The sequence below is a fragment of the Paramormyrops kingsleyae genome, chromosome 12 (assembly GCF_048594095.1).
Source record: "Paramormyrops kingsleyae isolate MSU_618 chromosome 12, PKINGS_0.4, whole genome shotgun sequence".
Taxonomy (NCBI): Eukaryota; Metazoa; Chordata; class Actinopteri; order Osteoglossiformes; family Mormyridae; genus Paramormyrops; species Paramormyrops kingsleyae.
Window position 1 is genome coordinate 22907287 of NC_132808.1, and position 26737 is coordinate 22934023.

Below are 26737 nucleotides of genomic sequence, written 5' to 3' on the forward strand. Positions count from 1 at the left end.
ATATATTTTTTTATTTTTTTTATTTTTACAATCGCAGTACTGGAACACTAACCTCGCTGTTATATGCAAATGTACCAGCAGATGGCGATAATGACTCATTTTGTATAAGCTAGATTTCCACCACCAAAATACCCTAATATTATTTAAACTCATTGTTTATCTATCATTAAAATACAACTGTTAATCCCATTCTTTGTATATTATTGTGTTTCAACATAAATGTGGTAATCAAATTAGATAATTTAGTAATGACAGCAGCTCGTGTAACTTTAACTCTCATAACCATCAATTCCATTTAACGCAACTACTTATGTGGTACAAGGGTACAAGTGGAGGAAACACCATAGATGGGCACATATTCATACAGATAATTCACACTAAGACTCAGAGACCCTAATTCAGTTCAGGCCAAATCACTGGACTGCAATAAGGAACCAGCACAGAAACACAGATAGGACAAGCAAGCTCCACACACTGACCCTGAAGGTGTGCAGCAAACAGTGCTACCCAGTGAAACACTATACTAATAAAATACTGGGATGGTAGGAAATGTAACACCTGCCAACGGCATGGAAGCAGCTATGCAAAATACTCTACCACCAACACACTCATACATACTCTTTTTAACTATTTTCATAAATGGTATCTTATGAGCTGAACACTGTCAACTATGTTGCTGGCCTGGGACTCACAACAACCTCACTGCAATATTCAAATTCATTGTGTTATCCTAACTTATCATCTTATTATGTCATCTCTTGTGTGCTGTCCAGTGTCTAATAGTTTCCATACATCAATTTTTGTCACTATGCTCACATTAAACGACAATGTTTACATCCAACTGCTTTATCTGTATTAACTGCACTGGCAATTACACATACTCATCTATTTATGGTAGGCAGGTCCTGACTGGGTTTATGATATAATTTCTTATGTGTGATGTCTCATATCCAAAATTGCTCATATTATTTGTTTATATGAATGCACCGTCTGGACAGCTGCTAAAATTTCATTGTACTCCATACAATGACAATAAAGGATCTGAATCTGAATCTTGTATGTTCTGAATTCAAGCATTACGATAAACTTTTATGATCCCAGGGAAGAATTCTTCTTACATTCTTGTATTTTATGTCTTGTTATAACTTCTCTCGTCAATGTTCATTTCAGTAGTGACTTAAGGGAGGATTTGGCCTCCTGTTTTCCTAGGTAATCACCCAGGAGTTGAGTTCAGCCATACTGCATCATCCATGCATTTCACAACTGATTGTAGCTATGAATAAAAGTAGCAAACTCATGACTTAAAATGCAATCAGGGCATTAAAGCTCTTTAACCATGGTTTATCAATCTGCTTACATACATTCACACACCGCAAAGGCTTATATCTGCAAAGCAATAGCCAGCTCACTGGAACACAGAAGACCTCCAGAACCTTACCTGGAGGTGAGGTGGACCACATCAGCCTGCAGCACAGGGCCTGTCAGCGGCTCAATGGAAACCCGGTCCCCGGACTTCACACCTAGGTTACGCTGGGTTGTTGCCTGCAGGCCGGCTTTACCTCCTGGGAATGCAGCTGTTGGCCAGGCTGTACACACCTGGCACAAAGGTAAGGAATTTGGGAACGAGCCTGTGAGTCTGCAATTACATAAACATTTCCAATCCACTCAATATTCCGAAGGGGCAAAGTAATGCACATAACTATACTGGCAATGCAACAACACGCGACATCTTGAGATTTAAGCTTGAAACATTTTGACCAGTTACAGTTAAGAACGTTATATGGAAATGTATTTGATATTGAAACAACCATGTAGTCTGACTTCATACCTCCTGTTTGCCAGACCCGCTTGACAGTAGAACCGGACGTCCAATGCAGATACTTGCAGATTTCATGCTGTTTAAACTGAGCTGGACCAGAAACCTCCGGCATTTTTTGGGAACCTTGTCATCAGCTGAAAACAGAATTATACGTAGGACAACCAGTTGATGTTTATGATCTTACAATAATAATTGCAACGCAGGGACAAGAAGAAGATTGTGCATGAAGTAACGTAATTATGCGCACGGATCAAGATGCTTAACGTCAGCGTAGCGTTAACAACAAGTCGTAAACCTAAACAAGTTGTTCGGAAACAAATCAGCTTCATATATTTAAGTATGGATTTAAACTCGAGTGCCTATTACGTTTAAATTCAAACTAAAAATTCAAAATATTACCTTTGTCAATGAAGTCGATCACTGTGAATGAACCATTGCAAGTCGCGGTGTCCCCACGCTCAGTCCCCAAACTGTCTCGTCTCGGAGATTCACCACGAATGTCAGCTAACACACTTGAGTTCTCGCCGCTGTTTAATCTCTCGGACTTCCTTTTAATTTTCTTTTTAGATGACATGATGAATGTAACGCTATAACCGCTCGCGCATGCACATCGTCAACTTAAACATGTGTATGCTTAGTGCGGCTACTTTCAAAAACTTCCCGGTTAAAGGTCACGCCTCCCGGAACCGTAATTATTGTATACCATGCACCGAAAAATATTTCAGTTGAGATTTATTACGCCAGTTAGCGGTCTGATATCATGTACATTATTATGATGATTTTCAACATTGTAATCTCAACAATAGTACATTTACTAAACGAAGATAATGCCGTCTTCATTCTTTCAGAAGTGAACATACGTATCTATGTCCCTGTGATTATGAGTATTACGGTTACATTGCCGATAGCGAAGTTTATTTACTGTTCTTGTGAAGAAAAATGGCAGCGTTAAGCAGCAGACTATTCCCAATTCTGAAGTACAACCTTACGAATCACAAATCGGTCTGCTTGCAGAGATCGTTACTTCGATGGACAGAGCGGTCTTTTTCGTGTTATGCCAGCAACTGTCAGCTTCAAGGGACAAATAGTAACAACCATGTGTTGCCAGGAAAGGTGGACCGGTTCGGTGGTGTCACGGTGGATCTCAGCGATCGCCACTTCCCACCTGATGTCACTGAAAGTGCGTTTCATGTTCTGCTGCAAGGCAAGTGGATCTAACACTCGCGTGTAACCTAAAGCCTAGCTGCAACGCCAATAATTTAAGAATTCACACTGAATTCTCAGCTGTCCTCAAAGAATGATGTTTAGGAACCGATAGTAGACATTTTCAACACATTTACCTAGACGGTTTGAATTCACGTGGATGATTATGGGGTTCCATTAATTTAGTCTGAGATAAATATTACAACTGCCATTTAATATGTAATAATTTGTTAATAGTCATAGTTGATACAATACCTAATGTGCAATACCACTGCATCTTAACCTAGATTTTTAAGATTTAATGCGTACATGTTTAATTGAAAACGGTGAATTACAGGTAAGCAATAACGAGTAACGGGGTTTTCTGCTGCATATAGACTCTCTCCGGCAGTGGAGGGTGGACGGCCGGGTGGCGGCATGGCTGCGCGTCCCCATCTCTCAGGGTCGCTTGCTGTCAGTGGCAGCCTCCCACGGTTTTACTTTTCACCACGCCCGGCACGACAGAGCAACACTCTCCTTGTGGATGGGCGAGGGAGAGAACCGACTGCCTGGCTTTGCCACCCACCAGGTCGGAGTCGCAGGTAGGCTACCCCCTCGACCGGCCCGCATGTGATCATCTCTCGTCATGCACTGTCACAATGTGAGAACATATATCTACTTGACCCCAATGTCTTACCTGATCACACCGGAGATTCGAAGATCTTAACGTTTGCCATTTTGACTGACTGTGAGCTCATAGTCGAATATGATTAAAATGTACATTTACATTAGTGATTGATTTTGTGTTATTAAAACACCACTAGGTTTGATATCCAGGGTAACAGAATGTCATTGAGCAGAACATCAGACTCAGCAGCTGGGAGAGAGAAAGTAATTAAGAGGCTAAAAACTTCTTTACATTAGGGGTAGGCAATCCTGATCCTGCAGTGCCGGTCTCCGGGTTTTCCATCCTACCTGGTCTCTGAGGAACCACACGTGATCGCAGGCAGATAGTAACTCATCAGGTATGATAGGAAACCTGCTAGATACCGGCAATGCAGGGTCAGGGTTGTCTACCCCCGTAGGCCTAAAGTACAAACGTATAAAAATTAAGGGTGTCGCATACTTCTGTATGGCAGCAGGTCACGGATCAGGCAGTGTAATAAGTCAAACGGTAAGAGTAAATTCAGTATGTTACCCGAGGCAATTTTAGTTGGTGATAATTTGCCTCTTATTCACAAAACGCCAGACTGCAGTGTTTACATTAGGCGGTCATGCGGAGTTGAGTCACGCGCCGAAGTGCCAGGTCCCAAAGCAAAATTAATGATCACCTGCTCAGTTCCCCCCATAAATGGGGGCGGTGGTCTGCTAACTGTAAGAGCAAAGCTCTCTTACCGTTAGCGGAATAAAAATAGACACAGGCAGTCGCATCTGTTTCTCTTTACTTTGATAAGCGTGTCACTCAGAACAGTTAATGAGAGCTGAACACTTTGCAATCGCTGTCTTGTAACCATTTGGTAAAGACGAACGGAAAGTGACAAAGAAGTGCCATTAAATAAACAAAAACCGGCAATGACCTAGACTTAATTGCCAAATATCCTTCAGAAGTCCTTAAAAGAGCATGCCAAAAAAAGTCAGGGAAATAGTATTGGAAAAGTTGAGTCAGGGCTTGTGGTGAGAGGGACTGTTAGACAGTGGTTAGGTGACAAACCCTCAACCAAATTACGTCTTTTATTGCAACAGTTCCATGTGCCAACCACAGCGTACAAAAGTGTAAACAAGTATTACATTATCTTGTCTAACTGGGTTAAAAATTACTATTGTAATCATTCTTACATTTTTAGCTTTAGAAATGTATATATTCCTAGTAAAACTATAATTCTTTTGTTACATTAAGACAAGATATTTATGTAGTTGGTAATATCCAACCATCTAGTATAGCATCCTTGGGAGCTTGTAGTATCCATCCAGCCACTCATCCATCCATCGTTCAGCTACTTATTCTAGTTAGGGTTGTGGGAAGGCCTGAAGTCTATCCCAGACAGGAGAATGGGATAGACTTGGATGGGATGAGTTTGTAATATGCTGTGTTTTTAAATTAAATAATATGTATAATTAATAAATTCACATCTTCTTTCTGACTGTGCATAGGCTTACCAGCAGAGGGCAGGCTTTCCTCCGGAGTCCATGTGCGAAGGAAGATGGGGGCATGTTAGAACATGTCATAGTAATTGTTTAGTATAGTGCACTTTACCTATTGCTGGGCTCAGCACTGGTCCTAGCCAGTGTGGCACCCTAGACAAGCATCAGCATCATCTCTGGAGCCCCCCCCCCCATCCAAGGCAAAGTGAAATTGGCTGGTTAACCCCACCCCTACCCCCTTCTACCCATCCTAGGCAGCCACCTGCGCCACTTATAGGATCGATCGGCCCTGGCTGGGGTGTCTGTGGTCCAGTGAGGGGGTCAACACAAGGATGCAGATGCAGTTACAGCCACATTTCCTGAAAACTTCCCTCATAAAACTTCCCTCATAAAACTTCCCTCATTCACCTCCAGTGAGTTCACCACAAACCGCACCCCCAGCACTGGCCATCTCAGGCCGTGCCCAGAAACAGTGTTTCCCTTTGATGCTGTTTGGTGCTTATCAAGGGTGCCACATTCCAGTGTGAATAAAATAGCTGCCTTTTCATCAGGATGTCTTAATTGATTTTAATTGGGTAGCTCCAATTTTCCCTCGGCATTCCTTCTGATTAGCCTAATCACTCATCTAATTTATACTCCTTTTACATTTGATGAAATATTACAACTGAATCCAGACTCGACGGTTTTAGAGTGCAGATATAAAAACCTCAAAATTAACATTCCTACCTGTTATCCAGGTTGTGGAAGAGTTCTTTCCTAAGTCTAAAGTGTCTAAATGTCATCTTGATGCTGTATAGGTGTCTAAGTATTAGCTATAACGTAAATATTGCTGACCATAATATTTGAATGGGCTTACGTTATATATACATCCTCAAATTTTATGCATTTCAAGAACCGTCTTTTTTTTTGTACCAAAAAATGTTTAAATCCAACTGCTCATCATTGGTCCCTTATGAATAATGTTTCCAAAAACCTGCCTTAAACCAAGTATGATCTACATCTTCTGGCACATGTGCAGGTATTGGACTAGCACTGAGAGTCGATTTGAAGGTCGTCTTCAAAATCCCACGGTCGCTGACAAGAAAGCCTAGCACTGGAGCCTTATCTGGCCTGAGGGATTGCTGTGGGGTTGTCAATTCACCAGCAGATGTGCATAGTTTCCAAAGCGAAAGCTCTGTATTTTGTCAGAAAAGTGGGGGGGGGGGAAGCTTGTGGAAAGAATCATTTTCTGTCTCAGCAGCATAGCCTTTATGTAAAAAAAAAAAACAAAACAAGTGACACTCTGTGACCCAATCAGCACCCCCAGGTCTGTTACACCTTGGAGTAGATCGCTGACATAGCTGTCTGTGTTGTGCCCTCAAAGGTCACATTAAAAACAGAAACACATTAGAGACGTTAAATGTATATCGTAGCCGATATCGTAGCTGAGTGTTCAAAAAGGCAATCAAGTAAATTGGCTTCAGTTAGTATGCTAGTATTCACAATATTAAAGTTCCTTTTGTCATAAGTTTCTGTTAAATGGCTAAATAATTGTAACTTTGCAGATATGACAAGAGCAGGTGTTTAGGTTTTTAATTATTTTGTTATCCATGCCAAACAACCTAGCTGTTTACGAGGGAGCACGTCCCTTAAATCGTGTGATAGATGCCGAATGTATATAACGTGTTGACTCCGGTTCGTCCCACCCGAAAGGCAAAGGAAGTCACACCAGCATCAGATTAAGGTCTGCACGGTCAGCCAGGAGCAGCCGGCACCTTCCGGAGGCCTGTAATTCCTCTCCGCCGACCACTCAGCCCCTAACCTCATTCCGCGTCGTGCAAATTGCGGTTTCGGAAACTACTCTTCCTACACACTACACATAATGACAGCCCGAGGGCACCCCACCCTGGTATGGGCGCCCTCGCTCTTCCGCCCGCTCGGATGGCATGACGTGAGTTTCCGCTCGGTAGATGAAAAGCCCCGCCCGCTCGCCCGCCTGCGCCTGCCAGCTGGGGGGGGGGGGGGAATCACCAGCATGGGAGAGGCAGGATGGAAAGAGCCCCTGTTCCTCCGGCCTCTGATGCCCACATCTGTAGAAAAGCAGCCTGTTATCAGCCGCCTGAAGCGGTGTTTCCCAAGCCAGTCCTCGGTGACCCCCAGAGTCCACATTTTGCTCCCTTCCAGCTCCCAGCCAATCAAGAACAAGAGTTCTGGGAGCTGGGAGGGAGCAAAAATGTTGACTGTCCGGGGCTACCTGAGGACCGGGTGGGGAAACGCTGGTCTAATGGAAAGTCCTAAATTTCCTTTGAGATCAATAAAGCATCTATCTGTCACTAACAAACATTATATAACAAGCAGCAAATACATTGCAAGCCCTTCTTAAAGCCTCTTTTTATGAAGTTTGTCAGGCTATTGTGCATTTTACAGTTTGTGTCATGAGCTACTCCGCAAAAATAACTGACCAAATGTACACAAATCCATGTGTTCAGTTGTTCGCTCGAATGTGTTCTTCTCTTTGCAAACACTGCAGTGTGTTACCACCGTTAAAGTATTTGTATTCTCAACTCTAGCCCTGGAAACTGAGGCAGCTCAGTCCATACGACTGATGTTTGTAATCTGAAGCTGTGCTGCTCTGATGTTGAGCTGTGCGAATGAATGATCTGACGAGTAACTCAACTTTGTGTCCTGTCAAGGTGCCGTCCTAGATGAGGCCAGCGGAAAAGTCCTTGTCGTTCAAGACAAAAACAAGGTTTGCCTGCCCATCTGCTCCCGTTACAGGCCTTACTGCCCAGTGTTCATATCTGATGGCATGTTTCTTTTATGACTTAAAATTCTATCCCAGAGACAGTTGTGCATTTTTAATGCAGAAAAATCAGTGGGACCCCATATTAGTGGTTTCAGTAACTGCAGTTTCAGTTATCCACGGTCTGGAAAAGAAAATGTGAAAAATTCCCTAAATAAACAGTTCATAAGTTTCAAACCATCTATAGGCTGTAAGCCAGTAAATACCCAGAATAGGCTATTTTTTTAACAAATCTAAAATTATAAATGTTCTCATTACAGGTTATGTTCCAGTACATGATACGATATTTTTTGCTGTACGATGTGTAACAGTACGCTTTTTTATGTTTATGGGGACGGGGGATTCTGGACTGATTTGGTCCCTACCAGTGTTGAAACTAGCCTTATACCCTCACTATTCATAATGACCTTATTCTATATAGATATGAAAATTAGCAGGCAGAACTAAAAATGTATAAAACATACATCATAACAGATTCTGATGAATGTCTAAAGGCCTCTGCTGTAGTGGTTTGGATATTCAAGAGTTCCTGCAAACTGTGCTGTTATTGTATGCGCTGAAATGCCGAAAGGTGACCGACCCCCATTACCAACTCCCCTACTGCTAAAAATGGCTGCTATTAATGGGTTTTATTTAAGGAGCTTTTCCTGGATCCAGGCTCTGTGACGCCTTTGAGAGGGTTTCTCCTCGTTCGCTCTACTCCCTGGCTAGCACTGAGAAACATACAGTCTGTACTTCAGTTTGTCCACTAAAAGGAGACTGGCATCCGTACTGCAGTGAATATTTGTCATGGTGCCTTTCTCGGTTTTTCTTTCCTCCCAGCCATTTTAATGCTTTCAGGGTAATTGAAGTGCTTGTCAAAATTCACTGAAGTGCTCATATCCTCAGCCTGGATAAACTTAATGGGCCAGCAGAGGAAGTGGAGGAATGATGGCTAGGGCTCTCCCAGCATGCAATGGGCTACCTCCAAATGTAGGCCTGGCTTGTTCAGGAAGAAGCCCCTCATTTGAATTTACATTCATTTAGCAGGGACTTTTGCCAAAGTGAGGAAATCCTGGGGTTAGAGCTCGGGGTCAACCAGCATACCAGGAGCAGATGAGGTTGAAGGTCTAGCACAAGTGCTTAATGGTAAAATGATTACTCTGCTGGCCATGGGATTTAACCCAATGACCTTCTGGATACAGACACCTAACCCAGCAAGCTTCTAGATTGGGCCAAGCTGTAAGTAGTAAAGCACCCTTTCCTGTCACCTGTACCAAATGCAGTTCCACAGTGTACTGATGGCTGACAGGGATGACTGACAGGGATACTGTCTGTAGAATCTGTGGCTAGATGCCTCTCTTGTGTTGTTAGAGTGGAGGCTGGTGGTCGTGAAATACAGAGGAAGACTTTTTGCATGTCGACTCCACGTGCCCATTTTTAAAAGGAGCAGGAAACAGATCTGTCTAAAAGCCAGTTCTTTGGGACAGAGAGCAGACCCAGAGAACATGGAAACTGCAGGATTGAGAGGACCTTATTGGCCCCCTCAAGGTATTTCATGCAGGCGAACTGAGCACCTTGCATTTCCCAGTCTACTCCTCGGGATCCGCAACCAGTTTGCGTTTTTGCTCCTACCGGGAGCTGGGAGGGAGCAAAAATGTGGACTGCTTGGTAGGGAGCTGGGAGGCAGCAAAAACACGGACCGTCTGTGGGCCCCTGAGGAGCGGGTTGGGAAACACTGCTTTAAGTAAAACCACAAGAGCAGGGTCATTGCTGCCAGTCTCTCCCATCTCTCTGAAATGCAGTGAACTTGTCTTATGTTTAATACACTTAGTTACAGGGGTATAGAGGCACTTATCCCCCAACGATACCCCTCTCCCTGAAAGTGGGGTATGGGCTGATACATGACATTGGATGTAAGAGTTTGGCAGGGAGTAACCCCAGGCTGTGATTTACACTGTTTCTTCATTGCTGGACTACTGCAGATGTAGTCTATGCAAGCTGCATACTGGACCTTTTCAAGTTAATTCAAGTTAAGCATCACTCATAGACGTAGAAGAACAGTCCTCCACCCTGGACTTGAACCCGTGTCCTCCTGGTCACGAGGGCCAGCATCCGAAGCTCCATGCCGTCCCCGATGCTGAACCCTGCAGATGGCCTGGCCTGCTGCCACTGGCCAGTATGTCTTGGCAGGCAGATGCTGGCCAGAGTGGTTCCAGTTTATATTTCTTGCTGGAGAAGCCTGGAAGGTGTCCGCCGGCCGTGACGTCAGCGCGGGAGTGTAGAAACGACATGCGGCTAGGCGTCTTAAATCTCTGTTCTCCGTGCGGAGAATGTGGTCCGTGTGCACAGTTGGATCCAAGATTTCCCATCATCTTCTTCAATTGCACTGTAAATCACTTTTCTTTTCCCAATGCGTAAGAGTAGCAAAGTTTTAATATGCACATAAATAGTGTTTAAGGCACAAATCATATAATATCCTCCAGTATTGCATTTAGGTTTATATTTTCTGTAAACATGGTAGGGGCTGACTGGCTTCAGTGATCAGATCTGCACACCACATAGCTTTCACTTCCAAAATATATTTTATTGATAATAGTGTAAGTTTCCTCAAAAAGCAAAACCTTACATTAAAGATACAGCATGTTACAGCGATTTGTAGTGTTTCTCAGTTATGAATGTATTACACAAGACTAAACATGGCTGGATTTTTGGAACATAGCGATTGGCTCTAATCTTAGATACATATATTCAGTATGACAACACATATATATACAGCAACATCATAATTTATCCAGCAGCATATTTTATTTTCTTAAATACAATATAAGACGTATAATCAGTAGAACACAATTTTTTCCATCTCAGCCTCAGAGACAGATATTACCTTAGAATCACATTACAATTACAGACTCACTCACGTGTGATAGTGATAATACCAAATACTCCATCCCAGTGAAATCAGCAGAGTTGCAGCGTGGTGTGCATTATGGAGTAAGGCCTTTGTAAATGTACTTTGCTGATTTTCATTACAGACTAAAAATGCGTGGAAGTTCCCTGGCGGTCTCTCAAATCTGGGTGAGGATATTGGTAAGTAACATATTTGGTGTTTCATTTATCCGCCAGCAGCATTTGCCCTGACGCTCTGCACAGTCCATTGTTGCACAGTGACATACTTGTAACACATACTGTCTGTAGATCACAAAACTGGCTTTGAAAAAACTGTACTCATATTACACCCAAAACTTGAATTCACTCACACACTGATAAAACATACTGAAACCTACATTGCACAATATTATTTAGTTCTTTTAAATCGATTTTAAAAGCAGCTTTGGACTCCATAGAAATACTAAGATAAATGTGTTTTGATACTAAGCTATTAACAAGTATTAATAAGTTGTGTGAATAATACAGCTGAACTGTTTGCTGTTAAAGACATCACCTGGTACTTGGTGGAAGAATAACCTAAATGCCGTGAAAGTTAATTCTTTATTCAGTTAACAATAAAATGAATATGAATAACAATAAATTAGCTTTTGCTCTACTATAAGAAAATATCTTTAAAGCATTTTGCTCAAATATTCAAAACTATTTTCCGACATTACTATTTTGCAAATAATTACTTAAATGTAAGAATGTAACTAATACTAAATCTCATTATAGACAACATTCTACAGGACTACCATCTGATTTGACATCACGTAATAATAGTATCTCATTATATATTTTCTGACAAGTTCACAAGATGTTTAATAAGACACCTGCTGGACTGACATAAGTCACCATCATTTCTCATTAACATATTTTGCTTTGATATATAAAAATTGATGTTAAAAACATAAAATACAGATCCATGACATCCCTCATCCTGGATATAAACAAATCCTAGAAAAGTGAGAATTCATATATTCAACAATACATTCTGTGTTACCCCAACAAAAAAATCAATACCAGTTGTAATAGGCTATTCAAAATAATCGCTTGATTCATTTTTTGTTAATATACATGGGCAACATATTTTCCATCTGAATGATCTTATTATTTTTTAACCTGCGGTATGTCCAGGCATTTCCAAGATTATTAAATGATTTTTTTTTTTGCAAGCTCATGTAACACAACTACTTATATTGTTTATTTATATAGCAGACACATTTATCCAAAGTGACATTCATTTTTGAGAAACCATGGTCAGTCCTTGGCTAAGTGTTCACAGCCTTGCTCAAGAACCCAACAGTAAAATCACTCAGTCGACCTCGGGCTTTGAACTGGCAACCTTCTGATTATAGGCACGGTGTTCTAACCCTCTGAGCCAGGTGCTGGTTTGAAAAATGTAACCCAGGAAGTATTTAATGTACAAATACTTCCTGTTTCCTTTTATTTCTCTGACTGGGTACAGCATACATGAGTAAGAACAAAAACAGTATTGTTTGGTTCTGGAACAAAACTCTTCCCGAAATATTTAAGAGCCCTGCTTCAGAGAGAGGGTCAATCTCCAAAATGGGGATATAACGAATCCGTACCAGTGCACCATTCTTGAGAAGCTCTACCCGTCGGGAGTGCGTTCTGAGAACCTGTCTCCACGCCCTGCAGGTGCCACGGCGGTCCGCGAGGTCTTTGAGGAGACGGGGGTCCGGTCAGAGTTCCAGTCCCTCCTGAGCGTGCGGCAGCAGCATAAGCACCCGGGAGCCTTTGGCATGTCTGACATGTATCTCATCTGCCGGCTCAGGCCCCTGTCCCATGCCATCCACTTCTGCACCCAGGAGTGTCTCCGGTGTGAGTGGATAGGGTTGGCCGAGTTGGCACAGACCGACGCCACCACGCCCATCACCAGCAGGATAGCCAAACTCCTCCTCTATGGCTACCGGGAAGGCTTCGACAAGATTGACCTCTCCGTGGAGGAGATGCCAGCTGTCTACTCGGGGCTGTTCTATCAGCTGTATCACAGGGAGCTGCCTACGTCTTACAAGCAGCCATGAGCACCTCATCAAGCTCGCAAACTCAAACTGTACCGTGGACACTTTGATTACTGCCTGGAGCCCGTCATGTGATGAACAACTTGGGAACTCCGTGGAACGATGTAGCAGTTCTTACATTATTCATGATCTTTTCTAATGTGTAACACACAATTATTAACAGCAAAGTTCAAGTTTGCAAAAAGGGCACATTGGTTTTGTGGACCCACAAATGGACTGGTTAACCAGTCAAGTGTTATGCTCGGATATTTTGGATAGTTCTGGTATTGAATTGTGAATGGCATTTACACCAGATATTAAAATGGAAACAGAGAAGTACTGATATCTCTCTTTAACTACTGTACTTGGGAAGTACTTTAGAACAAGTCAGAAGATGATTTTTAATGGTTATGTCTGGATCTTATCTAAATATTTCACAAAATCAAAGATTATGAATCGGTGCTGTCGACTGGCTGCATGCACATCACACATTCAGTTTTTGTTACAGAGATGTCACAAATGTAGATACTTTCTAAATATCAGAAAGTGTAAAATACTTCACATTATGGTCATTTTTACATTATTTTGAAAGTAGTTTCTTAAGAACGTTTGACGAGACTGATGCTGAGTAGGTGGAATCTAGTGGAGTCTATTTTGTATGTTCACATCTCTTTAGTACCTGTTCGGGTTTGAATTTGTTTTGTATGCGGCTCTTCGCTGACGTGTAGAAATCAGCATTTTGCTGACATGGGGAGGAAGAGTATCGCCTTCTGCCCCGGCCCCGTTTTGGACCCTGACTTGTACTGTCCAGTCCTTTTCAGGGCGACATACCAGTTGGGATTCTTTCTTGAGCGGTAGGTGTTGTAGTTATTAGACTCCAGTCTTTCAATAAAATAGCATTCATCTGTAGCACGTCTCTGTAAGAGAAACACAAAGAAAAACAATATTACTGTGGCATTTGATATAGGGTTAGAGGGTGTGGCCAATGTTCTTCACATTTAAACAGAAATTTTTTTATGGACAAAAATGTATGAGAAATAATATAACCAAGGGGAAATTCAATTTTCTAATAATTTGTGACTGCAATCAAAGAACTAAAAATACAAAATGACTAGTATTTTGTTTGGTTACTTATGGTTAAGGTTGTCATTATTGGGATTAGGGTTTTGCCCATAGAAAGGAATGGAAAGTCACCACAAAGATATGAGTACAGGTCTGTGTGTGTGTGTGTGTGCCTATATTAAGCCCATCACAGTTCTCCATTCCATCATTATACTAATGTACGCCGCTCTTATAAATACATAACATTTAAAGATAGGCCTTCAAAATAACTATGTGCTTCCCACATTTCGAAAGGACAATTGGCCAGGAATTTGAGCACTGCATGACACGTAACTCCTCCTACACATAGCCCTAGGAAATGACTTTCTAAATTTAATGATTTCCTGAACTGGAATGTCTGGTGTTTACTTAGGTAAACGTACTCCAGCACCAAGTAACCTAGTAGTTATTTTCCAGTTGTTTGGTATAACCTAACAATCCTCATCCTGCACTGTCACTTTATATGGTTACACTAACAATTCTACTGGGGGTGTGACTAGTAATCTATTTTTTTGGGGGGAGGAGGGATCAAAGCCTCAGTTTTGGTAATGGTAATTCAACACATAAGCATTTCTGGTCCGTCAACAATACTACCATTGTTCCCGCAATGTAACCAGAGAGCTTCGACTTTTGACTTTCATTAGATATTCCTCAAGATACGTCTTGTTTTAAACTGGAGGAAAGCAAGTCAAGAAAACAAAGCCATGTCATATTCCTTCATTTTTCATTAAAGTTCAGAAAGGTACCATATTGAGACGACAACTGACCATTCATAAAAACGAGAGGGAATCAAGACGAAAAATAAAAGCGACCACAAAAGGATTCTGAGGTCAGAGAAATGTATGGGAGGCTTAATGACCCAAACCCTTGCGTCTGGCTCCCATCTCGGTTGCTAGGAGTGACCGAGCTCATAGAAGGCAGGCCGGACAACAAGGCCGCTGTTGTGTCTGAGGCCCTACCTAAGAAGGCCTCCCCTCTGACGCCAGTTACTGAAACCCACTCAAGGTGAATGACTGCAGCCCACGCTAATGAACCGGGAGCCAAACCCTAAAAGTCCATTAGGAAGCGGTCTAGCGGCCTCGGCACGGTTCACTTAAGTCAATGTGATCCTTCTTTTCCGTGCAACGTTTTTATTTTTAATCTTGTAAACACAGTTTGCGCAAATAAAATAATTTTATCCTACAACGTACATCCTCCTGGAAATTAAACATTCCAGGAGAACACCGGTTCTTATAAAACGTAGAACTGCATATAATTCCTATTAGTGATTATTAAAACAGAACTCATTCTGCAAATATTGCACTTAATATCTTGGACGTCAGTTACTAATGTGACAAAATTACATGTAGCATCGGTGCTAGCTACATCCACATTAGCGCCCGCAGCAGCCCGTGTGGCTCCATGCCGCAGAAACGTGTGTGAACAGCTCCCAACTCTGACTGCTCTGCTGGAAGCACTGTGTCCACTAACAAGCTTGTCACAAAGTGGCCACAAGGTATTCATTATGCTGGAATGAAATATTCCTGAGGGTTAAGGCAGCGGTGAAGTCGTTCGCTAAACCACAAAACCACTTCCATACTCATAGCTCTAGCCCATGCATCTAGTGGTGTATGTTCCTTAGCAAGAACAATATCTTCACACACTTTGAGGCCAGATGAAGTTTGTCTTGTCAAAGGATTTATTGCATTATTGCCCTGAGTTTTCAGCAAAGCTATTTCACACCTACTAAAAACCTTAATACAAATATTTCTTTGTTTACTGCAATAAAAGCTGATGAATAATCGGCCGATATGACCCTCGCTTCTTATGAATCTCTCAGCAAACACATCAAGCTGTGTTTTCTTCTACACTGACAACAAACTCCTAAAATGCCATAACCTTGGCGCTGTAGTTTATCAGACACTTTGGAGAGACTCCACCTGTCATGTCCTGCCTGTTTCCTCTCTGGTGTGGCCCTAACGAGCCACGCCCACTAACTGTTTGTCCTACCTCTCGTTTGAGCCCTCGTGTGATTCACTCCAGCTGCCCCTTGTTTGATCCCTTATTAGCCCTGCTAATACGTGCTTCCCTGTGGTGTGTTAGTCAGTTCCATCATTGATGTTGCAATCTTTGTGTGTCTTAACCGCTGCCGTTTTGATCCATCGTGATCTGGTTTGTTTCAGTTCTGTTAAGTCTTCCCGTTCTGTTAATAAACCCCATTTGTTTACCTTGGATCCCCACTCCCGCGTTCTCACCTTGCACCGCGACCTCTGACACAATCAAGGTTTTGGATTGGCCAGATCGAATACTGACTTGAACCCCATTGTGGTGTTGTGGCACGACCTTAAACAGGCAGTTCATAGTCGAAAACCCTCCAACGTGGCAGAATCGCAATAATTCTCTGAATAGAAGTGGCCCAGAATTCCTCCAGAGCGAAGCCAAAGACTGATCTCCTGTTACCGGAAGCATTTGATTGCAGTTGATGCTGCTAAAGTTGCCACAGCCAAGTATCAAATTTGAGGGGGGGGGGGGGGGTGGGGGTCATCATGTTCTCACATGGGTGATACAGGTTTTGGGGAACCTTTTTCCTAATCAACACATCAGTCATTTAAAAGCTGTGTATTGTGGTTACTCGGATTGTCTTTTGCATTATACTAAATTTGTTTGCAGATCAGTTTTCATGGCACTTTATCCACAGGACATGGGTGTAAAAAGAAATAGATTTCTAACTTTTAATTAAGTCCCTTAAAATATATATGATAGATGCAATGTTAGGCCAAATTAGCTTTTCCATACCCTTTAGAGAGCCTCAGTTGGGCCTATATGTCACTGTGCAGCACTCAAAGTGCACCAGTTCATGGGTGGAAGCTTTAGAAATTCAGGTCTATTTCACTGCAACCACAACCTTTCCCAGTATGACCAAAGATCTGGGTCAAAGCACAAGAGACTGTCGTCTAGGCAATATCCTCAGCAGCCCTGCCGAACTGCTGCTTATCAGTGTCTGTTTCTTTTCCAGTGTTACAAATTGAATTATTACTTGCGTGTATCAGGTGCAAATTCTTCGAAGGAAATTACTAAACATTTTAAGGATATTATTTCAATTTTTCTCTGTCTTACTTATATGAGAGTTCATATATGGATATATCTAAATAAAAATAACAGTGAACACAACTTGTTGTAATTATTGATTATTTAAAATATCTAAATTAGCTATTTTATCATACCCCTGAGCAACACAAATACCTTCAAGGTACTAAGCATTGAAAACTGATAAAACAGTATCACTCCCATTCATTTTGAGATTTAATCTTCAAACAAAGGACCAGAATTTATAATAATATTTTGCTTCTACATCACACTGATGTAGAAATACTGACCCAGGATGCCAGATGTTGGAAGAAATACCCTGCAGTAAGTGTTTGAATGATTTAAACCCATACCCTGTACTCACACCATCTGAGACGTGAGTTTCAATAGGAACGAAATGGTAGTGAGACGACTTTCACAAGCACGTCTGCATTTTGCTGGAAAATGACAAAAGCACTGAAGCACGTTAGTGAATGTTTCTGTAGCTTCCTGAAGTTTCCGAGAGGTTCTCGGAACGATGAGTTTGTCTGACTGCACATTAGATTATCCTGATGCCAAAAGCACAGCAAAGTTAGCAACCCTTAACTGGAAACATGTGTCTCATTGTCCTCTTTGGAAAAGCAATAGGTTCAGAAAGTGTTGCATCACAAAGTTAAAGATCTGGGAGATTTGGAGTCAAAATGAAAAATGAATAAAAAAAATGCACATGAATCATGTTGTCGTGTTGCCTGTATCCAGACACCACTTTCATGTTCAAACAAAGTTCCAGACCTAGGCCACTTTCTACGATCACTATTCCCATTTTTAGTTATAAGCACCTAGCAGTAGTGTTTCTCGACAGTTATTCTCAGAATCATTAACCAGCATGAGGAACATTTCAGTATCTCACAAAGCTGGCAATCATGGTGAAATGTGAAATTAACAAGTAAATGAAACATCACTTGATTTATTCAGTTGTAATCAGTGAACTACTATTCATACCTGCTTCGCAAAACAGTGAAGCAGGAGAGTTATGTGCTAAAGAAAGCAAGCAAGTGATAGTGAACAGCACCTACAACAGGTGAAAATATGGGATGGACATCACTACTCAAATAGTTACTTCACTTGGGCAAATATTATGATAAATATGGCACTTGAAAACCAGGATGGAAAATTTGGTTATAAATGCAGCTATTAGGTATTTAATTTTTTTCTTATAAAAAAAAGCAAAACAAAGTTACACATATGTATAGATATATTCAGTCTTGGTATAAGGTAGAGACATACATTGGTTTACAAGGTAACAGTAGTGAAATAAATCTGGGAGACGCCTTTAGATGTTACAGACGTTTTGTAACTAATGCTTGCAAGATAACTGAGGAGCGCCATCTGGACAAGCAGAACGATGGCAACAGCGCTCCCCTTCACAGTCCCACTCAGAGATGACCCAGAATGTGACGGTAAGCACTCACCGTGCCAAACAGCCTTCCATCTTCGCTCATCGCAAGGTAACGGTTTGCTGATAACCCTTTAATCACCACCTCTCCCACTGAGGTCGCCTGGAGCTGCAGTTTAACTGAAATAACGATAGATAGATAGATAGATAGATAGATAGATAGATAGATAGATAGATAGATAGATAGACAGATAGATAGATAGACAGATAGATAGATAGATAGATAGATAGATAGATAGATAGATAGATAGATAGACAGATAGATAGATAGACAGATAGATAGATAGATAGATAACCTTAGATCGACCTTCAGTAATTTCCCAATTTCAACAGTGGAGAAATGTCAACAGTGTAACTTCCCATCTCTTTTCCTAAGCCAGTTTTATTTAAGAGCACAGGATGCAATTAATGTTTTATCTGGATGGGTTGAATGACTTTGTCTTACTGTCATGATAACAGCCACCACCCCCACCCCACCCCACCCCCCCCCCCCCCCCCCCTAAGTTTGGCAGGACAACAAGACTTGACACATGCTTTAAGGGGGGGAGGGAAAGGTTTGTTCAGTTGTTTACATTTCCAGAACTATCTTTCTGCCTTGTTTCATTATGAAAGATTAATGCCTCATTCTTACATTAAATCCGAAACTCTTTGTTGCCTCAGTGCAATGTGGCGCCTCAAATTGGGTATTAGGTAGAAGTGGCAGATCGGTATCGGGCACAAGTTTGTTCATGAAATATTATTTAGAATCTCATATCTTTCACCTGCTGATGGATTTCAAATTATGGTGGCTCACTCCTTAGTCAACACCCAACCCCATCATCATGGTATAACTGTTCCACATGGTTGTGGTCTGTGAAGAGATACTTTTTTCCCTCCAAATCACTAAGTTTACTAAATAAGCATGAGGTTTTGTGTACTCTCTCTGTCTACTCTGCAAAAGCATGCTACATTTCAGATCTACTGCACTTGGGCATCCTGGCCCCTATGAGATCTGTTTTTTGGGTTTGCAAACCAAACACCAGAGGCGATTTTTAGAAGCTAAGAAATATTCCGAATTATTTTTGCTATTAACGATTTATTTTCCCTTTACACATGACTGTACATGTAAGGACTTTCCATTCATAAAACAACACTGCTAAACATACAACATCTTCTGTTACTTATAATTGTCCTCCACAGAACCTTTAAAATCAACAAAAAAAAAACATAAAACCAGGACCATTACAAGAGGGAGCTCTGATGGAAGATAGTGTAGAGTAAACATTTCCTCCTGCCAAAAACACTGGCCAGCGGAGGTCGGCGCTGACGGTAATGGGATGGAGAAAGATCTTGGAAAATGCTTCTCCATTTGTGGCATTATTTGCTTGTGAGATGAGCGAACATGTCGGCATTCATCCACATGCATGTGGACCCCGGGCCCTTGCAACACACCTCACAACAACATTATGGTTTTTATTGACTAATTTCTCTTTCTTTCCAAAAGGCTTACAGTTCATTTAGATCATCATGTTCAGGTCAAAATGTCCATCGTGCAGGGATCAGCATTGTTTTGTGCTCTCCTGTCATAAATACTCTGTAACAAAAACTCCTTTAACAAATATTCCTCACATAAAAAGCAAATATTAGCCATGTTAATCCAAGATGTTATAGACTTTAATCCAAGATATAGTAACACTTTATTTGACAGGGCACAAATACTTAGTAATAACTCAGTAACTACTAAACTACAAATTATGGACAAATTATGAATGAATATAGTTGCAACTTGAGATAAAAGATGTATCATGTTTCATTAATAATAATAATTCATTTTCGTGGCCATAGGTGGGAAATTAGCGGGAGAACATTTTAAATTGAATTTGAGAAAACACTTCTTTACACAGCGTGTAGTTAGAGTATGGAATAGTCTTCCTGTTAGTGTAGCGGAAGCTAAAACCCTGGGTTCCTTTAAATCAGAGCTAGATAAGATTTTAACAACTCTGAGCTATTAGTTAAGTTATCCCCAAACGAGCTTGATGGGCCGAATGGCCTCCTCTCGCTTGTAAATTTCTTATGTTCTAACAAACATGAGATCAGTATTGAATTTCTGTTATTCAGTATTTGTTCCTTCAGTAGTTCACAAAGTTTTGCAGAATTAACAGATATAGTAACAAATATAGTAACTGCTTCATATAAAACATGCATAACAATTCATTAATGATGAATCAACATGAGATCAGTGTGTAACTAAGACTTAGTTTATGGTTAATTAATCCATAAGTAATAGCATAATTATATTATTTGTGCCCCATCAAGTAAAGTGTTACCCAAGATGTTAGACTGTCATTTTTATCAGTTATGTTAAAAAAAAGAATGTGCTGCAGAGAGGTCTGGAAATTAAAGTTTAATTTAATAAAGGGTGAGTACAGAATTCTGAATTCTATCCTAGTTAAAAAAAAATGTTGGACTACATTTTTACTGAGCTAGCCCAGTAAAGAATTGTGTGTTTGTAAATTGTCATTCTGTCACAGTTCTCAGTGTAGAATTAGAGACACTTTGAGAGGGGTTTGTCTGGCAAAGAAGCCAAACAGCTCTGTGGTTTAATCACATTCTCAGGAATATTAGAGTATCCCCACTCAGAAAGAGGCTCTTTTCCATATTAAGTATTGTTTCAGAATGAAGTCTTATTTGCACAGCTGCATAGATTTCAGACATCGCCTTACAGTGGTGATTCGCACCTGTGTGTCAGCTGCAGTCTCTGGTGCATTCTCCTGCAACCGTGCGATGAGAGAGCCAAATGACTCAGGGCACCTCTCGCACGCTGGGTCACCACCCAGGCACCACAGGCCAAAGAGCCCCCCCCCCCCCCCGTCCTCTGCACCTGTCTCCCAGTCCCAGGATGCAAAAAATAACATATGCACAGGGCCTTTAATGTTGCGTGTTTTCTAACTTTCATTCATGGTACATGAGTGTGATTGAAGCACTTCATCAATCCATCCATCCATTCATCTTCCAACCATACATTCTGGTTAGGGTAAGCAGAATGTAGTACTTCATTACGTATAAGTCACCTTTCACATTTAACACAATTCCATATTGTAAATGTACCGCGTTAGTGATTTTGATATAGCAAAGGGAAAGTAAATTATAACCTGAAATGCAAACTTTTAGAGTTTTTCCTTGAAAATTAAACTTTACTTTATTTCTTCCTATGTTTCATTTAGATTTATTTTGTTACTCTAGAGCCAAAATGTCATCAGGTTCATTAACAACAAAATAAATGATTCGGTTTGAGGTATCACATAAGATATCAGAGTTATATAACTCATAATCATAATCTTTTATGTCTTCATATATCTTTTTTGAATGTGCCATTGTTCCCTATATTATATCACTGCCAGTGTGCCTCTGAACAAAGCCCCAAACTGATTACAGCTCAGGAACAGGTATCATTTCTCACACGACATGTAAATCTTCAGTTGTTGTTGAATACAATGTTTTGTATTCATGGCAGAGTGAGAAAAGGTGTGTGGCCTGAAACAAAGTAAAATGCTGACATATTATATGGCAATTGATTAAAATTCTCAAGCTGAGCTCCTCATCGTACAAACACAGTAAAATGATACAGAATTTGATATAGAAGTTGGACACAGATAAAGAATGGGATGCTTTGGGTGAATCAAATGTGGATTCTGTAGACAAATGCAAAGCAATGTAAGTATGAGTTTATTTAGTAATTTATTGTGATAATAACTATAAGTTCTTCCTCAATACCCGGCAATGATGTGAGGTTTTCCCCTTATAACTGCATTCTTCCCCTAATGATTTACCACGAGACAACGGATTTAAAATGTACTGTTACTCTTACATTTGGGCAAATTGTCGTCAACATTTTCTTCAGATAAATTTAGTAAGTGTCAGCAAGAAAACACTTCCATTATTTGGGCATAAACTTAGAGGGAAATTTATGTAGGAAAACTGATCTGGGATCCGGGGTCTGTTAGGTCTAGTCGGTGCCATCCTGGAGTCAAACACAGAAGCTTTGTTTCTCATTTCTGAACAACCTTGGAAAAAAAGGCACGTATGGAAGTACTTACTGTGGGGATCGCTCTTCTCCCGGATGCCATCCACTCTCCCGTCTGAGTTTATCCTCAGAAAGTAGCCCCCATTTTTACAGTACAGCCTCTTGGGCTCCTTGAAGTTCCCTGGCGGGAAGGCACCACTGCCCCCGGCTTCAGGTATGGCGGGGAGGGTGGTGATCTCCCCCGATGCCATCTCAGAAACGCTGCCTTTCCCGCCCCCCTATCCCAGACGGAGCCGCTGAACTGGCCCGAGGACACTGCTTTGGAGAGGTAGTCACCAGGGGTGGCGGACGCAGACGAGTTCCCCTCCTACTCCAGGCACACGGGTCAGTTGTTCCAGCCGGGGGGGACGGCCATGGAGACGGGGAGCGTTCCTGAGAGCAGAGGGAGAGGAGTGAGAGCTGCGGGACAGTGCACACTCCCCCTGGAAAGCCGCTCAGCAGAACTCTGGTGTGAGCGGCACTGGATTCTCACACTCATGCTATCACAGATTCACAGGCTCCCCCCATCGCCCCCCTACCACCGTAACCCCACCCCCTCCGGTCTCGTCCACTCGACTGTTTACGACTGGAATGGGAACAGATCAGAAATCGCCGTAACGTCACCCCTGCAGGCCCCAGAGGACTAGATCCCCCCCCCCCCCCCCGTCCACGCACAGCTCACTCCCTCTCGCTCCCTACCTTGGCCGGTGCTCCTCTGAGGCAAGGGGCAGGGGCGTGGGCTTATATGGTGAACTCTGTCATACGACCCTCCTGGCAGCCAGGAGGCCCCCGTGACAGGGTAGTGGAAAGGACTAGAATCAAGTGCGCAGGAGTGGGGGGTGGGGCGGGGGGGGGGGGGGGGATTATGTCGAATGGCTTACTGACGCAAGCCAGGTAGCCGAAGACACTGTTCCAATGCTTTACTGCTTTGTGAGACACCGAAATTCACATTAACATGTCAATACTGGCAATACTACAGTGTGCAATATGCATAAGAAAATAGCGGCTTCCTACAACAAGCCGAAGAAATGCAATGGCAGTATGCAACAGAGGCTTCATTTTAACGTGAACTTTTACCAAGTGGCAAATAATTCATAGATATTGATCCAAAAAAAATGTTGTAAAGTGTTACATTCAGATTCTCATGCTGAAGGTTCTCATACATTTCTCACACCAAAAACAGTTGCAAAAAAAAAAAAATCACAAAACTGTCCATTCGATTTGAAAAGAGGCACATAATTTTGGTACAAGTGCAGCACAGAAATAGCACACAGCTGCTTAGGTGGCCAACCTAAGTGCCTCAGGCGCAGGTCCTGCCACTGTTCTGGAAGTTTCCCTTCAGCCCATTAATACATCACCTCTGAAAACATTTGTTTCTTTGCTATTTTCGCTGAAGCACAAGCAACACTGTCTAACGTTAATGTCGATGGAATAGATAATCAGCGTGAAGTATTTTATTTATTTATTTACAGTGACCTCGGCTCCTCTGCTTGTAAATGGACGGATGAATATTCCGGAAAACAAAACAGGCATCTTGTTCCAGTGGGTAATTCCAAAGCAGGTTGAATGCCATAGGTCGTGTTCCAGTTAAGAGATTATAACAAGCACAACTTCAAAAAAACTACAATATTGCTCTTCATTGGAAAAGTAGCCATGGTAACTCATTTCAAAACTCATGTCACTGCATCAAAACAGTGTGGGAGTGATCTATACTGCACGCAACGCCATCTAATGAAGCTGTACCACATCAACTTTTATTACAGTCCAAACTTACATTTTGATAAACCGAATTTCTTGCCTAAAGAGGGGAATTTAATAGGTCAGACTCCTTTAATGGTTTTCTGGTAATATTAAATCACTATTAATAAATTTCTTAACAACACAGAAAGTTATGCACCTCTGTCGCCAGACAAATATAAAGCTCAAAATGAAAGACGTAGGTTCCGCTAACTTCACCAGGATCAAAACTGCCCCTGGACCTATCTGGCTACATCCTAACCTTTCATCACTAGTCCAAAAATGCAAAAGGTATTGTTCCAAATATAACGGTGATGGCATGTTGTTCTCAGGTCATCATTCAACAACATCACCATCTCTCCACCGCGAAGATCAAAGAAAGTTATTATTAAATATGGCAAAAAAGGTAACAGAGAGCATAAAATAACAGACGTGGCTTATTGTCTGCTGCACTGAACGCAGTCTATCTGCCCTTTAAATGGAGGATGTGAGAATACTGCCCAGAACAAATGCAAAAGTGGAAATAGTGCTAACTCTGTACAGCATTCATCTTGGTGCATTTAGTCGAGCTGAACACATAAACTACGCAACTGACCATAGAGACATGAAAGATAAGATGATGGCAGAAGCAAAGTGAATAAACAGTATAACAGGCTTTTTGGACCTATCCCAGTGTACTTTACTGACCATTCAGTTAGATCACATAGGTTTAAGACTTAAAAATTAGAATGATTCCTCCTTCAATAGGATTGGCTGCATCCCGAACAGATCAACTGGTGGGGAGAAGAGCTGAAGTTTTAAATGAATAGCTGACAAATGTGGAATCCTGTGTTCACATTGACACTGAAATTAGCTAAATTCATGCCCTTGTTACCTCGGCCTGTATATACACTATTATCTAAAATGCACGTTATATATTTTCAAAAAATTACCCTGAATAGTCTTTCTTTTCTAAAAAAATACACATTTCTATAGATACCTTTATAATGCATTATAATGGTCGGTATAAGCATTAAGGATGCTTTGTACTGCATTATAAAGGTATCTGTAGTTCATTATAGATGAGATCTTCATAAGGCAGTCATAATGCACAATAAACATGGCTATAATGCGTTATGCCTTTTTATAAATGGTTATAGCTGTGTTTATAATACTCTATGACTGCATTATAATGCATTACGAAGGAATCTATAATGCATTATACATGACTGCTTTAAGGAAAAGTGTGATATTTGCCATTAAGGAGAGGCACTATTTCCAGACTGGGCACACACCCCTTCACTGGGCACTCATCCTCTCTGCCACCTCGGCCCTGCTGGCACCGTGGGTCTTCTCACCTCAGCCAGTTGACTGTTAACCAGACGATTAAATGCAAACAAACCTGCCCCTGTGCACGGCATGACCTTCCAGATATACCAGTGGCCCCATCTCGCTCCCTTTCTCTCAGTCACTCCATTGTTTTATCAACATCATGAGCTTGTCTTGGTCTGTGGTAAGATGACAGGCACCCGCTCTTATCATGATCAGATTAATGGATACCAGGAAAAAAAATCTGACCCTGTGAATAGTATTATTAATTCAAATGGAAAAGAAAAAAAAATATTTATATATATATATATATATATATACACACACACACACACACACTAAACAGCAAAGCTCAGACTGTTTAATACATGGGCGTCAGACTCCAGTCCTGGAGGACCAGAGCCCAGCACATTTTTAGGTTTCCCCTCATCAACACCCCTGGTTTAATACATAACAATTATACAAAGACATTCCCCGGTACGTTCTGGTGTAGGTGTTTAAAATGAACAATTCCTGGTTAATTATAAGTATAGCAATATATAAAACCCATAATGTACTCTACAATTCAACACTTCCTGGTGGGTTTCCCCATGCCAGCCCTGTAGCTCTCGGATGGTCTCCTCATGTCCTTGTATATGTAGGTTGTGTTGAATTACTACCGGTCATTCTATGACAAATTGTCCGCGTAACATTGCCTGATGGTGAATACTTGCCAATTCTGGTAAGGAGAGCAATTAGTCATAGGCGGGAGGTGACGTTTCCTCTTTGTACTGCGTCAAATTGGGCTACGTTATCCCGAAGGCCGTTTGCTCAGTAGTTCACAACCTCAAACCGGGTTTCCACATACAAAAGCGAATGAGTCAGGGGAGCGACTGCCGCTCGCCTCCCCCGTCAGTGACGAGGCGAGGCGGTGCGACGGGACGGCCTGTAGACACGACGATAAACACGACGGAGGCGGCCGGCGCAGGTGGGAGGGGGATTGCAGGTTTCGAGAAAAACAAAGCGAAGAGGAACGGGAGTTTGGGCAAGGGCACCGAAACGGACTGCTCAGTGAGGAAACCGGCCTTTAATATAATAGGCACCACACAGCAGCACGATGTACGAGTGCAATCATTACGATTCTTTGAGGGATGTATCATAAATACAAAAACTGTTCCTCATAGACTTAAAGCCCATATATCTTCCAGTC

The 26737-nt window shown here is 41.7% G+C and overlaps 3 protein-coding genes across 5 annotated transcripts in view; 1 reads left to right on the forward strand and 2 right to left on the reverse strand.

Moving 5' to 3' along the window:
• afg2a (AFG2 AAA ATPase homolog A) overlaps positions 1-2507 on the reverse strand; it is an 84060-nt gene extending 81553 nt beyond the window's left edge. The window contains exons 1-3 of the mRNA XM_023795939.2: positions 2219-2507; positions 1829-1953; positions 1439-1596 (exon numbers count right to left, since the gene is read on the reverse strand). Of these exons, the coding sequence (XP_023651707.2) occupies positions 1439-1596; positions 1829-1953; positions 2219-2393 (458 nt within the window). The 5' untranslated portion in view covers positions 2394-2507. The remainder of the gene's footprint in view (positions 1-1438; positions 1597-1828; positions 1954-2218) is intronic.
• Positions 2508-2572: 65 nt separating this feature from the next.
• nudt6 (nudix (nucleoside diphosphate linked moiety X)-type motif 6) lies at positions 2573-13195 on the forward strand. 3 transcript variants are annotated; one of them, XM_023795942.2, is made up of 5 exons: positions 2573-2999; positions 3400-3603; positions 7816-7871; positions 10940-10994; positions 12498-13195. In XM_023795942.2, the coding sequence occupies exons 1-5, from the start codon at positions 2759-2761 to the stop codon at positions 12881-12883; spliced, it is 942 nt and encodes a 313-aa protein (XP_023651710.1). In that variant the 5' UTR covers positions 2573-2758; the 3' UTR covers positions 12884-13195. The 3 variants fall into 3 exon arrangements, 2 of the variants coding, with proteins under 2 accessions (XP_023651710.1, XP_023651708.1); XM_023795940.2 differs by having other exon boundaries at positions 2577-3023; XR_011981819.1 differs by lacking the exons at positions 2573-2999; positions 3400-3603; positions 12498-13195 and adding an exon at positions 3615-4175 and having other exon boundaries at positions 10940-12221.
• fgf2 (fibroblast growth factor 2) lies at positions 10467-23143 on the reverse strand. Its single transcript, XM_023795944.2, has 3 exons — positions 22538-23143; positions 18478-18581; positions 10467-13776 (listed from the first exon to the last, which is right to left on the reverse strand). The coding sequence occupies exons 1-3, from the start codon at positions 22713-22715 to the stop codon at positions 13591-13593; spliced, it is 468 nt and encodes a 155-aa protein (XP_023651712.1). The 5' UTR covers positions 22716-23143; the 3' UTR covers positions 10467-13590.
• Between the last annotated feature and the right edge of the window lie 3594 nt (positions 23144-26737).

Excerpts from the sequence above, each read along its gene's own strand:
- nudt6 (XM_023795940.2), top strand. The coding sequence starts at position 2,759 with ATGGCAGCGTTAAGCAGCAGACTATTCCCAATTCTGAAGTACAACCTT. Across the intron at positions 3,024-3,399 it reads GTTTCATGTTCTGCTGCAAG|ACTCTCTCCGGCAGTGGAGG; the intron begins GCAAGTGGATCT and ends TGCTGCATATAG. Across the intron at positions 7,872-10,939 it reads TCGTTCAAGACAAAAACAAG|ACTAAAAATGCGTGGAAGTT; the intron begins GTTTGCCTGCCC and ends TTTTCATTACAG.
- fgf2 (XM_023795944.2), bottom strand. The coding sequence starts at position 22,715 with ATGGCATCGGGGGAGATCACCACCCTCCCCGCCATACCTGAAGCCGGG. Across the intron at positions 18,582-22,537 it reads GGAGAAGAGCGATCCCCACA|TTAAACTGCAGCTCCAGGCG; the intron begins GTAAGTACTTCC and ends TCGTTATTTCAG. Across the intron at positions 13,777-18,477 it reads ATGGAAGGCTGTTTGGCACG|AGACGTGCTACAGATGAATG; the intron begins GTGAGTGCTTAC and ends TTTCTCTTACAG.